A 13,693-nucleotide genomic window follows, 5' to 3' on the forward strand; every position below is an offset into this window, starting at 1 on the left:
TGGGAGAGGGAGAAGCAGGCTTCCTGCTGAGCAGGGAGCCCAATGCGGGGCTTGATCCCAGGACTATGGGATCATGACCCAAGCTGAAGGCAGACGCTTAACGACTTAGTCACCCAGGTGCCCCAACATTATCTATCCTTAAGAGGCATACAGGCTAGGGGGCGCCTGGGTGGCTCAGTCGGTTAAGCTCAGGTTTTGGCTCAGGTCGTGATCTCAGGGTCATGGGATCAAGCCCGGCACCAGGCTCCACGCTGAGCACCGAGCCTGCTTGGGATTTTCTCTCTCCCTCTCTCTCTCTCCCCCTGCTTGTGCAAGCTCTCTCTCTCTCTCAAATAAGTAAATCTTAAAAAAAAAAAAAAAAAAAAAGAGGCATACAGTGGCAATCAGCCGTGTTCCTGGACTAGAGGACAGAAAGTGAAAACTTCTAAAAGAAAGGTATAAAGCGCAATACTTCAATACTTCATGGAGGAAACGCTATTTGAATTATGCTTGACAAACATAATTTTCTAATACTATACATTACACAGCAATGTGATTTCAAAACACCATTAACCTTAATAAAAATTTTAAAGTTACCAAACTGATAAGATTTATTTATTCATTGATTCTCTTGGCAAAATTTACTGAGTACCTACAGCATCCCCTTCACTCTTCTACGTGTTAGAAACAAAGCAAGAAACAAGAAGACTCGTTCTGATGGAGCTCACAAGCTGGAGGAATTTTTTCCTTATGAAACAAATGTTTACACAATCTATAAAAAACTTCTGAGGACTTCTGAGTTCATAATTATTACTGAAACATGCCTTTATCATACCATCCATTTTAGGAAACCAAAAAAATCTTCAAAGATCAAACAAGCAGACAATGTATGTGTAGGTTAGAATATGGAAAGTTTCCAGAGAGACTGAAGAAACATTGCTTCCCCATCTCTAATAATGCATTCCCCAAAGAATAAACACTATCCAGGTGTCAAGAACGTCCACAAATAACTTACCAGTTTTCTCCTACTTTGAGATGCTGAGTGCAAACTGCAAGGTTCATAAAGAAACATATTTCCAAGACGCTATTATTATTTGACATCACGAACATAATGCTAAGCTTCTTTAGGACAATATACTGTTTAAAAATCTCCCTGGCTTGGCACCTGGGTGGCTCAGTCGGTTAAGTACCTGCCTTTGGCTCAGGTCATGATCCCAGGGTCCTGAGATCGAACCCCATGTCAGGCTGCCTGCTCACTGGGGAGCCTGCTTCTCCCTCTCCCTCTGCCTGCCACTCCCCCTGCTTGTGCTCTCTCCATCTCTGTCAGATGAATAAATAAAATCTTTAAAATAAACAAATGAATAAAAACTTTAAAAAAAATAAAAATCTCCTTGGCTTAATCTGTCCTGATTTTAGATTTTGTATCTCCTACATGGTGTCTGATGACTGTCATTTCAGGGGGTATAAATTGACAGATCTGAAGGAGAAAAGAAATATAATAAAACAGACAACCTGAAATCCCAAAGTGATTAAGAACGTTTACAAACATAACTAATTGTGCATGTATCTATCTACCCACAAGTCTTTCTTTATGTTCATGGAGGGAGAAGTGAGAGGGGAAAGCTCGGAATAAGAGTCAAGAAACTGAGGCTTGGGACGCCTGGGTGGCTCAGTCGTTAAGCATCTGCCTTCGGCTCGGGTCATCATCCCAGGGTCCTGGGATCGAGCCCCGCATTGGGCTCCCTGCTCCGCGGGAAGCCTGCTTCTCCCTCTCCCCCGGCTTGTGTTCCCTCTCTCCCTGTGTCTCTCTCTGTCAAATAAATAAATGAAATCTTTAAAAAAAAAAAAAAAGAAACTGAGGCTTTAGGCCCATCTCAACCACTAACTAACCATGTGACCTTGAGAAAGTCATTGGATATTGCTCTCCTTCATTCCTTCATCTGAGATATTATGCGTGAGACTAGATAAACTTAAAGTACCAGGCCAAGAGACAATGACGTCATTGACAATTTATGCAATTCTCAGGTCTTAACGTCGCAGGCCTTCTATAAATGAATGCAGAATTAGAAAATAATGCCCAAAAAAACTAGCATGAAGATAAACTGTCATGCCAGGACATTTACATACTATTAAAAATGAACCCAGCTAATCAACAATTCCTAACACAGGAAGAACCAGAATACAAGCTCTCTTCACAACATTTTGCCTTCTTCCCCTAGTTGTGAATCACTATTTATATTCTTAGTAAGTTAAATCACCAATCTTCCTTCATTACCTTCCAAACAACTAAAGTTACTAAGTTACTAAGCTAACTTGCTTTAAAATTAAATCTCAGGAAACTAATGGTCTGCTGAAAAATGCAAACCAGAAATACCAATTTCATTCTGCAAAGAATAACCCCATAGTATAAAAGTGGAAACGAGGCAACTGAAATTATTCTTAGCAAATAAATTTAATATAGAACTTCCAAAAGGCTCTAGATATCATAATCTAACACGTGAGAACTTGAATGAAAAGAGTCAATAGAAGCTTATCAGTGAAAAAACCCAAGTCAATTAATAATCTTTTTTACCTTATGAATATCTGGACATATTTCATTAGGAGAACTACTTCCAAATCCCAATATAATACTCCTTTGAAATGAAGATAACCAAAAGGTAATTAATTACATGATGGCTAACTCAAGAATTGGAACAGAAAGATATTCTCGAGGATTACCCTAAAAACAAGCTTAATAATAAATTTGGCACCACAGCAACAGCATCTTTTATGAAATATCCTAATCTATTTAACAAGAGTGAGAAATTTCATTTAAAAAAATGTATTTATAAGTTTGTTATTTTTACTTTCTGACAAAGATGAACAAAGACTTATTTAGGAAATATTAATATCTTACCTTTGAAAATGCAATCTAGGTGAGGGAAAAGAGGATAGTGATGTTTATGTTGGGCTATCATCCAAATGTCACATTAATTTTTCTCACCAGCAGATGATCCAAGGTTCCCTATGTCTATTAAAACTTCCTATGGCAGTACACCGTGCCTAAAAATCCCGTCTAACATTGAAGTTATGGACTTAGAAATGGTGTTCTAAGAAACTGTAATGAATAGGACACTGTAAAACCTTCAAGAGCAAGAAAATATGAATGTAACTGGTGTGGTGAATGTAACTCAGGCATTGGATTACCTCGGACAATTGTATCCTATCATGACCTTGCATGATGGTACTAAGCATGCAGTGATATTTTTATATTAGGAGGCCCTCTGCAACCCACCTCATCTACATAAATTCAGTAGTTAAAGAGCACCTAGAAATGCACCAGGCTTTCTTAATACAAAGACTAATGAGAAATGGTCTCTGCCCTCAGAAAGTGTTCCCAGAAAGGAATTATAATACAATGAAGTACAATAATGTTACAAATCACAGCTGAAAGTTACTATGAGACCACATAAAAGAGACATCTCATTCAGCTTGGTAAGCAAGGACTTTCGAGCAGAGAGATTTAAAATAGAGAAATGAGTCAGGAAAGGGTTGGGGTAAAATTCAAGAGTAAAGGAGGTACTGATAAGCAAAAGCACGGAGGTAAGGGAACAGCATGGCTTTCTGTGTGGAACCGAAAGCAAGTCCGAGTACAGCTGAATACACCATTCATAAATTAGTAAGTCAAGAGAAAACTGGGGAAATAGGTTGAAACTGTGTGAGAAAGAGAGCCTAGCATAACAAATTCGATTTTACCCTCTAGCCCAGGGATTTTCCAACTATTCTGGAAGCCACACTATTGTTTGCCAGTAGAAAGCTGCCATAAAATATCAACATGTAAGATCTATAGAAAGAGCTAACGGGGTAGAGGGCAGTCCCCATGCTCAGCCCACACTATGCAAGTGCAGTTTTAAAACCACAATTGTGTTAACTTAAGCAAGGGAGTGATACGATAAAATTTACTCTCTTGTTTTTTTTTTTTTTAAAGATTTATTTGTTTGAGAGAGAGTACACGTGCACAAAGAGGGAGAGAAAGAGGGAGAAGCAGACTCCCCGCTGAGGAGGGAGCCTGACGTGGGGCTCCTTCCCAGGACCCTGGGATCATGACCTGAGCCAAAGGCAGACCTTAATTGACTGAGCCACTCAGGCGTCCCAAGATTTACTTTCTTGACATAACACCCTGATGGATGTTTAGAGAATTGCTCTGAGCAGGACAGGATTGGAGGCAGAGATGTCAATTAGGAACAGGTGGCAAAAGCCACAGCAAGAGATGAGGATATGCGCCGGTGTCATGGCAGTAAGAATGGAAGAAAGGGGGTAGTTTTTGAGGACCATCAGAACGCCCTGGTGAAGCTAAACTGAGCCCATGTGTGGCGGTATTACTTGATCCCAATTGGCAGGTTTCCAATGGAGAGATCACTCACTACTCAATTCCCAGGGGGAAGAAGCTATCTTTTCTATGTATTGTGTAGTAGCTTACCTACTATTTCTAGTCAACTTTCCTAACTAATCAATGCTTAACTTTTTTTTTTAAGATTTTATTTATTTGAGAGAGAGAGAGAGACAGAGCATGAGCGGGGAGGAGGGGCAGCGAGAGAGGAAGAAGCAGACTCCCCACTGAGCAGGGAAGTCTTAACTTTAATAACAGCTTTTCTCATATTCAATATTTCAACCATCAATTAGATCTGGTAGGGTTTTGTTTTGTTTTGCCTCTTACTCTTAAAAAGAAAACACTACTATATTATGTTCTAAAACATTTCTTTTCTTCAAAACAACATAGTCAAAGTAGCTTTAAAAAAAAAAGGAAACAAAACAAAAGCTCTAAAATGAGCATATGCCATTCCATCTCCCTCATTTATTTTATTTTACATTACCTTTCAGGGCATTGCTGGAAAAAAGCCGTCAGCTGCTGCAAAAGTACTGGCCAGCAATCAGGTCTGTGTTCAAGCATAGTGATCAAAGGCTGAGGATGATTTCTGAAAAGCACAGAAAGTCACATTGGAAGCTGTTGTTTAGGGACTACAAATTCTCAATATCCACATAGAGCAACAAGGGTCAATGCCATCTAGCAACTTTTTTCCAGGATGCAAAACTATCATTTGTTGCAGAGTTGGGTCATTAGAACTAACATTTTTTTCCTTTATCTACCTGTTTTGCAGAAAAGAGAATCAACTCTGAGTCTTAGGGATCCAAATTTGAGCACAAACTCTGCCACACAATAACTCTGGGACTTTGGCCAAGCTCTTGAATCCAGGAGCTCGGTCATATCCATCTCCTTGGGTTTCTTTATTCCTGGAAATCTTGGGCCACCTCCCCCTCCTCTCTTTCCAAACCTGGAAGGTTCTATTTCCTCTAACATTGCCCCAACTTATACGCACTCTCTCCTTCTCTGTTCTTACTTACCCCCTGTTCTTCTCAGTGTATGGCTCCATTCCTCCAGCATATTTAAGATAAGGAAAAAGAAAACATTTCTCCCATCTCAAAATAAACTCTCCAAACTGAAAATTCTTAAAATTTCTATTGAACAAGAATGAGAATTTTTATTTGGGCTACATCCATTAATATACCTAAAGAGACTACAAAACATAAGATCTGAAATCTGCAGGATTCTCCAATAATGAGGTTTAAGAAAAAAAAAAAAAACACAAACACAGGTTATTTTAAATAGTTCAAAAAGCCTATTGGAAATAGTAAATTCAGGGGCGCCTGGGTGGCTCAGATGGTTAAGCGTCTGCCTTCGGCTCAGGTCATGATCCTAGGGTTGTAGGATCGAGTCCCACATCGGGCTCCCTGCTAGGCGGGGAGCCTGCTTCTCCCTCTGCGCCTCTCTCTCTCTCTGACTCTCATGAATAAATAAATAAAACATTTTAAAATAAAAAAATAGTAAATTCATTAGCTTTTTGAACTATGATGTACTATACAAAACTTTTAGTTATTATTGATATGGCTTTTTCTTCCAAAAAAATTAATAAAACAATTGTAAAAAAAAATCAACCTTTCCTTTTTTACATAAAAGGAATCATATATATAATACTCTTTAATCTCAAATTTTAACCCTACAATGTATCTCTAGCAATGTTTAAAAAAAAAAAAAATCAAGCCATCAATTAAACCCAAATGACTTTTTTTTTTTTTTAAGACTGCCTTCTTGGTGATTCTCAAAATGTGATCTCCTTAAGGTCAGTATCAACATCACCTGGGAACTTGTTAGAAATGCAAATGGATTCGCAGGCCCCAGCCCAGACCTAATAAATAGCCCTCCAGACAATTCTGAGGCCCTGCTATAAAGCAGTGGTTCTCAATCCTGGTTGCATGTTTGATTCATCTGTGGAGCTCTTTTAAAAATACCGATACCCCCGCCCAAAAAAAACAAAAACAACAAATGATACCCAGGCCTCAATTACATTGGGGTTGCTAGGAGTGGGACACAGGCATTAGTCATTTTTAAAAACTTCCAGCAATTCTAACGTGTTGCCAGGGTTGAGAACCACCACAAGGAAAAAAGCCCCAGAAGAGAGAGGTGAAGATTCAGCAAGTTTTCGGATGTCTCGCTCCTCTTAAACAGCAAAGTATGGCAGGTCCGTCACATGGAAACTCTGCAGTGAGGCACGGCTCTGACATGACTCCACAGTTCCCTCATATTAGAACGCCATCTCCTGACGTGCTCCTCAGCCTCACCTAATCTATCACGCACTAGCGTCACTTCCTGGCAGCCTCCCGTTTGTCACAGCACAGGCTATTTCTGACTGATCAGATGACTGCCATTGCTAAGGGATCGCTCCAACGCTTTCTGCCAACACTCAAAAATCCTATTTCCAAATTCCAAACTCACTGGCACTTAAACCTACCTAGAATTGCTTCTGCTCTAGCTGCCATAGATGTTAACAAACAAATGTTCCAGATCCTGACAGTCTCCCAGGAATGTCACATCAGCCAAACTTCTAAGGTTGAGAGTTCAGTAGGTCATGTTCCAGTAGACATGAATAAAAAGGAAAGAACAGCACCTGCAATCATTTTAGGTATGGGTTTGGCTCCTGCCAAGCACCATATTGAAATGAGGAGCATCACATAGGACCATCCATTAATCCTCTACCCAATGGTGGCATTTATGACTATTTAAGAAGAAAATCCAACAAGTTATCACGTCATTATGTATTATCACACATTGTGTGTGATCATAAAGCACTTAAGTGCTTTTCAATACTCTTCCCTTATAAGTTATTCCTTCCCCCATCTCAATCCTCACCCCCCACAAAAAAATCAAGTATCTATTTATTGTTTGGGTGGGTTTTTTTTTTTCTATCTACTGTTTAAAATTTTTGTCCAAATTAAATTGGGTCAACAGAAATAAGAGGTAGTAATTTTAAAGTAGGATCAGAGGGCGCCTGGGTGGCTCAGTCGGTTAAGCGGCTGCCTTCAGCTCAGGTTGTGATCCCAGGGTCCTGGGAACAAGCCCCACGTCCAGCTCCCTGCTTGGTGGAGAGCCTGCTTCTCCCTCTCCCTCTGCCTGCCACTCTGCCTACTTGTGCTCTCTCTCTCTCTCTGTCAAATAAATAAATAAAATCTTAAAAAATAAATAAATAAAATAAAGTAGGATCAGGAATGCTGCACATATGGCCAATGTAACTTAGCTTCTACTACACTGGGATTGTGGGAACCACTCTAGCTTTGTTGCGTGAAGCTGAAGGCCTGTTTTGCTAGCCATTGGATTTAGCAAAGTCTATTTAGTATCTCAGATTTAAACACTAAAGATGAGACGAAGTAGAATATAGGAGAATAGGGATTATCCAGATTAATTACTGATTTAGACATCTGGATAATTAACTTTTCCAAAGAATTGATTACATCTGATCCAAGTGCAAATATTGCAGAGAATAATATACAATATTGACTCCAAGAACCTCTCTTGAGGCAGAAGAGAAGTCCAAAATAAGAACATTGAATCTTACTAGTGATTAACATTTGATTATAATATTATACTATTTCAACTGAATACAACTAACCTAAAATCAATTATAATTGCCAAAATTTTGTTTTAATACTTTGAGCATAATGAAGAGCTAAATTCTCCCTTGTGAATCATCAAATTGGTGTGTGAATACAAATCTAGAAAGCTTTATGCTTACTAGAATGAATGCATTTTCTAATTCAATATACTTTATGGTGCAAATGCCATGCATGAAGTTTTCTCAATCTTTGCACTACTGCTATTTGGGGTCAGAGAATTCTTTTGGGGGTCGTCCAATGCACTGAAGGATATTCAGCAGCATTCCTGGCCTCTACCCACAAGATGTTAATAGCATTCAATATAGTTATGACAATCAAAAATGTCTCCAGACATTACCAAGTGTCCCCTGGGGGGCAAAACTGCCCCTGGTTAAGAACCTTTGCGTTACTGTAAAATGACAAGCACTTATGAGAGGCACAAAACTGATTAAACCATGGTACCATTCCAGAGCTATTAAAAAAAAAAAGACTATGATTCCACCTCTACCCTTCCTTACACTGAACCAAAAGCAATCGATCATACTCAAATGTCTGTAAGAAATATAGTCATCAAATATTAACATTAGGTGCGCAAGAGTAACACAATACAGCAGAAACTCCAGAATTTTAAATGGAAAACTCATGGAAAATTATTCCTTTGCAAAATACAGAATCATGTTCCAAAATAAACAGTATTCAATAATATACCTACTAATTTGGATATGATAGAAAATGGTCATTTTTCTATTTAAAATATTACCATTGGAACATTTAAGATGTCATAAGGCTAAGTATAATTCATTCTTCATGCATTCAGGGGCTATTAAATTTATGGATTATTCAAGATTTCTCTTTTCCTTCTTCCCCTCATTCACTACTCGTTAGCCATTCCACTTCGTTCAAGTACATCCAACTGAGAAAGGTCAAGGTAAATGGAAGGATCCACAGTTTAAACAAGTCCCCTCTGTTCTTCATTAGAAGCACTGTTGATCAAAAAAAGAATGTGGTACAAAAGAACACCAAGCAAAACCTTAGTTATGCCTTAAAATTTCACTTATCCCCAAACCCATTACTCAAGATATACAAAGTTGACTATAACACCTTATTCAAAATGGTAGATGGGTTGACCATACAATTAACCTGATCACTTGTAAAATTAATAGTGGCAGACAATAAGCTATGCAAGTTTTGAGGAACAAATACAACCATGGGATGCTGTCATCATTATTATTCATACAAGCAGTGCCTACCTAGCTTCGTTGGAATCACTTACTGTTTCCTACCTCGGAAAAAAACTGCAAGCAGAGAGGAGAGGGAAAATAGTGAAGGGAAAGCAATGAACTAAAATGAACTAAAAAGGTCAAGAGTTCCAGATTTACATTCTGGCTCTGCAACGAACCGTGTGATCTCAGGCAAGAGAATTAACCTCTCTTGGGCAAAGTTTCTTCGTCTATAAAATGAGGACATCAGACTAAGTAGCTCCCAGTGCTAAAGATAGACAACGCAAGCCATCCATTAAAGGCCTAACCTTCGTACTGCTCCGGACTAAATGTAGGACCAAACCCTGGAAAGGCAGAAAGCAGTACAGAAGGCTCTCAACTGTTAATAATTCTATGCCAAGCTTACGTGGCTCTAAGGCTAATGTTTAATAAAATCTAAGCCTCACAAAGGAGTCTCCTATTTTTATCTTTTTTTTAAGATTTTATTTATTTGCTTGAGAGAGAGTGAGACAGCGCAAGAGAGAGAGAGCCACAGAAGGGGAGGGAGAAGCAGACTCCCCGCTGAGCAGGGAGCCCGATGAGGGACTCGATCCCGGGACCCTGGGATCATGACCTGAGCTGAAGGCAGTCGCTTAACTGACTGATCCCAGGTGCCTCAGGAATCTCCTATTTCTAATCTCAAAGAGATAAACCATAGCATATTTATTTCAGAGAGAAGTACGGTGCCCAGAATGAGCACTAATTTTCAAGTCAGAATTTCCCAACTCCTAAGACATCCAATAGATTCTGCTCTCCTCTTAAAAGGGAAGAGTACTGTTTCTAAAGATTAAAATCAATATAAACCAGGAGACGTGGTCACCCTTCACTGGCCTCTTGTGTCTCGGTCACCCTTCATTGGCCTCTAGTGTCTCTTATCTCTCCCTCACTGTGTGGTTTTTGTTTCTGCCATAGAGGAACCAATTTGTCCTCCATTCTTTGGCACCTTCCCATTTCATGATTTATAAATGTCTTAACTGCCATTTTCAGTAGAGCATTTACACTGTACCTAGCACACGGAATACTCCATCCATGGGGTACCATTCTGATTATCAGGCAGGTAGGTTTGTATCTTAAACCAGAGCAGAGGTTGCCTGAGAGCTGGATCTGTCTTACTCTTGTTAGGTTTCCCTTTCAGTGCTGAGGCAAAGCTCCAATAAATGTAACTCACACACGCACACTCTCCCCAAAGCACCTTTTAAAACTCTTTCACTGGATCGTGAAAAACCAACTTATCCCAGTGCCTCTAGTACATGGTTTCAAGGTCCACATTGCTGAGGGATAAAAAGCACAGAGGAAGCATGCAGAGTTGGTCCCTAACACTGGAGTCCTCCCCACCCTTTAATAATATTGTCAACAACACAGTGCAGTACACGCATCCTAACAGGATGGAGTGGGGCAGGAATGAATGATAAATGCACGGTTCCGTGAGACTAGCACGAGGCAATGACAGAATAAGGTATGGAACTAGATTCACCTTTCCAAATCTAAATACATCAATCTTAATAGAAAAGAGTTAAAAAAAAAAAAAAAAAAAAAATGAGGCTTGCAGTAGGCAAATCAAAAAGCCAAAGTTATTTGTAACCTTTAGGTCACCTCAACCTTTCTGCTCCATCTCTGAATACAGGAAAGCTAGGATTTGATTTACATCATAAATTCAGCGATAGACACAGACTGCGTTTTCTGTGTGAGGAAACAATGCCTACAGTCACCATGCATTTTCATGTATGCAGCTGTGACCCAGGCACTTTCAGAAGCATAACATAGCACTTACTACATCAAATATGCATTTTAAAAGCATTTCTCTACCTGCTCTGAATTTTGATTTGAAAGTGCTGGTTAGAAGCCAAAAAGGGATTAAAAAAAAAAAAAAAAAAAAACAACGCTCTGCAGATTTTAAGATTAAAAAAAATACATAACAAAAACTTAAGATTCCACAATGAATATTACTATAAAAAAGAAAAACTACACAATAATTATGAATTATACTGTTGCGTTTTTAAGGCACATGTATTGTTCCTTTCCACATAAGCTGAAGAAGACTTTTGGAGCAAAAAGTATTTTAATTTGGACATTCTGACAAATTTTGATGAATTTGACTATTTCCTTTGGGTCCATAAGGCAGATAGGGAAAGTGCAAGATTTCTTTGAAAACATAGTTCATATTACAATTGATTCTGCCCTTATACTGAACCTTTTGCAGGAATCCTATTTTGAGAGGCAGGGTTTTAACGCAAAGGTGTGTGCCAACGTTAGAAGTCTGAAACTATTCTCGGTAGAAGGTAATGGCTGTGGGGAAACAAATACTTAGGGTTCCAAAACTTCTATTCTTAAGTAACCTGCCATGATTGCAATATATATATTTGTATAAAAATAAAATTGAATTAAATTTAAAAACTAGAGACAAGATAAATTGGCTAATAAGGCCAAAATGACATTTTATACCCTTAAAGACACGGATCATCAAATTACCATAGCAATTTTTTAAAATTAAACATCCACCTTTAGAAGAACTTAAAAGCACTTTCTAGGGGCAATCGCTTAACTGGAAGACCGTACAATATGTGTAGCTTATTCTTTAGGTCTGATTATAAATCCCAAGTGTAAACTCCAGGTGATTAGAACCATAAACTGTGAACAAAGACTTCCCTGGGTGGGAAAGAGGAGAGAAAAGAGGAAATGAAAACAGAAGCAAAACATGCAGTTCAACAGAAAGCATCAAACTGCAAAGAGCCAGATGGCCCTTGGAAAGTAATGGGTATGCTTCCCCTGTTACTACCCTCGCTTTTCTTATCATTAATTCTGCTGGGCTTTGTCCTAGTCAGAGCTGACGCTGATAATCCCTTCTTACTCGTATTCGTTTTCATGAATTTTCTATAAAGATGTCCCTTTATCCATTAAAGCAAGAATTCACAAGCCCTCCAAAATGATACACAAAATTTTAAGGACGTGTGTGTGTGTGTGTGTACATTTTCTAAGGAAGGACCAAAACTTTTATGAGATTCTCAAAGAAGGCTCTTGCTCACACCCCCCCCCACAAAAAAAACAGTAAATACCAGTGAATTTAAGTATAGGTAAGGTGATTACTGCAATTCAGGCTCGTCAAACTCTGGCTTTCAAAAAAAACTACAAAGTAAGCACAATCTCCCCCCTCAAAAAAAGGTTACATACTATGTGCCCCAAAATGGTAGGTACCCAAGTATTGAAGTTTTTCTAACTTCAGCAAAATTAAGTATCTTAATGTATTCTACTGGTTCCAATTCCTTATGGCACCTTGACTGTGTAGTACAGATGTTTTAATAATGGGGTCATGCTTATTTTATGCTAAATAAAACCAAACATCTACATCTCAGGCGATCCCTCTAGATAATATATTCAATTACTGAAATAATTAGCTCCCCCAAAAGCAAAATGCTCACTTTGATCCTCCCCCACAAAAAAAAAAGCTAGACGGTCAAGTTTTTAAAGAATTACAGGATTCCAAGCAACCTCATTAAGAAAAGCAATGTAATATGGAAATCTGCATAGAAATGAAAAACAATAGTTACTCTTTTAATTTTTTTTGTTTCAAGTTTTTACTTAAATTCTAGTTAACATATAGTGTAATATTCATTTCAGGAGTAGAATTTAGTGATTCATCACTTGCATATAACATTAATTACTCTTAGGGCCCCTGGGTGGCTCAGTCGTTTAGTGTCTGCCTTCAGCTCAGGTCATGATCCCAAGGTTCTGGGATCGAGCCCCACATCAGGCTCCCTGCTCCGCGGGAAGCCTGCTTCTCCCTCTCCCACTCCCCCTGCTTGTGTTCCCTCTCTCGCTGTGTCTCTCTCTGTCAAATAAATAAATAAAATCTTTAAAAAAAAAAAACATTAACTACTCTTAATTAAAGACTAAAGAGTTTATTTCCATAACTTACAAAGAATACCTCCAAAAAATAAATGTAAAAGGCAAAACACTAAAAGTTGACTGGACTTGGTAAGCATACAAAAAGATTACAGAATAAATAAAATGTGGTATTATCCATGCAATGGAATATTATTCAGCCATACAATATAGATGAACCTTGAAAACATTATGCTAGGTGGAAAAAGAAAGGCATAAAAGGCCATGTATTGTAGGGATTCCATTTATATACAATGTCCAGAAGAGGCAAATCCACAGAAACAAAAAAGTGTTTTCCAGGGCTTGGGGGTAAGATATACTAGGGAATGACTGTTAATGAGGCTTCTTTTAGGGGTGATGAAAATGTGCTAGAATTAGATAGTGATCATGGTTAGACAACTTTATGGATATAATACTGAATTGTATGGTTTAAAAAGTTGAATTTTATGGTATATAAATTATATCTCCAAAAAATATCTCAGGGGTGCCTGGCTGCCTCAGTTAGTGGAGCATGTGATGCTTGATCTTGGGGTCATGGGTTCGAACCCCACGTAGGGTGTAGAGATTACTTAAACAATACAAAGATAAAAAAAATTTTCAAATTTAATTCA

The 13,693-nt window shown here is 38.5% G+C and overlaps 1 protein-coding gene across 7 annotated transcripts in view; it reads right to left on the reverse strand.

Moving 5' to 3' along the window:
• Positions 1–13,693, reverse strand: part of FOCAD (focadhesin) — a 303,113-nt gene that overhangs the window by 225,380 nt on the left and 64,040 nt on the right. For 5 of the 7 annotated variants that reach the window (XM_032392329.1, XM_032392330.1, XM_032392331.1 and 2 more), the window contains one exon: positions 4,833–4,934. In XM_032392329.1, coding sequence (XP_032248220.1) covers positions 4,833–4,934 — 102 coding nt within the window. Of the gene's footprint in view, positions 1–4,832; positions 4,935–5,361; positions 5,393–6,806; positions 7,355–13,693 lie in introns of those variants that run through there. The other 2 variants (XM_032392334.1, XM_032392336.1) reach the window with 2 other exon arrangements.

This window comes from Phoca vitulina, unplaced genomic scaffold, assembly GCF_004348235.1.
Source record: "Phoca vitulina isolate PV1807 unplaced genomic scaffold, GSC_HSeal_1.0 scaffold67, whole genome shotgun sequence".
Lineage (NCBI taxonomy): Eukaryota > Metazoa > Chordata > Mammalia > Carnivora > Phocidae > Phoca > Phoca vitulina.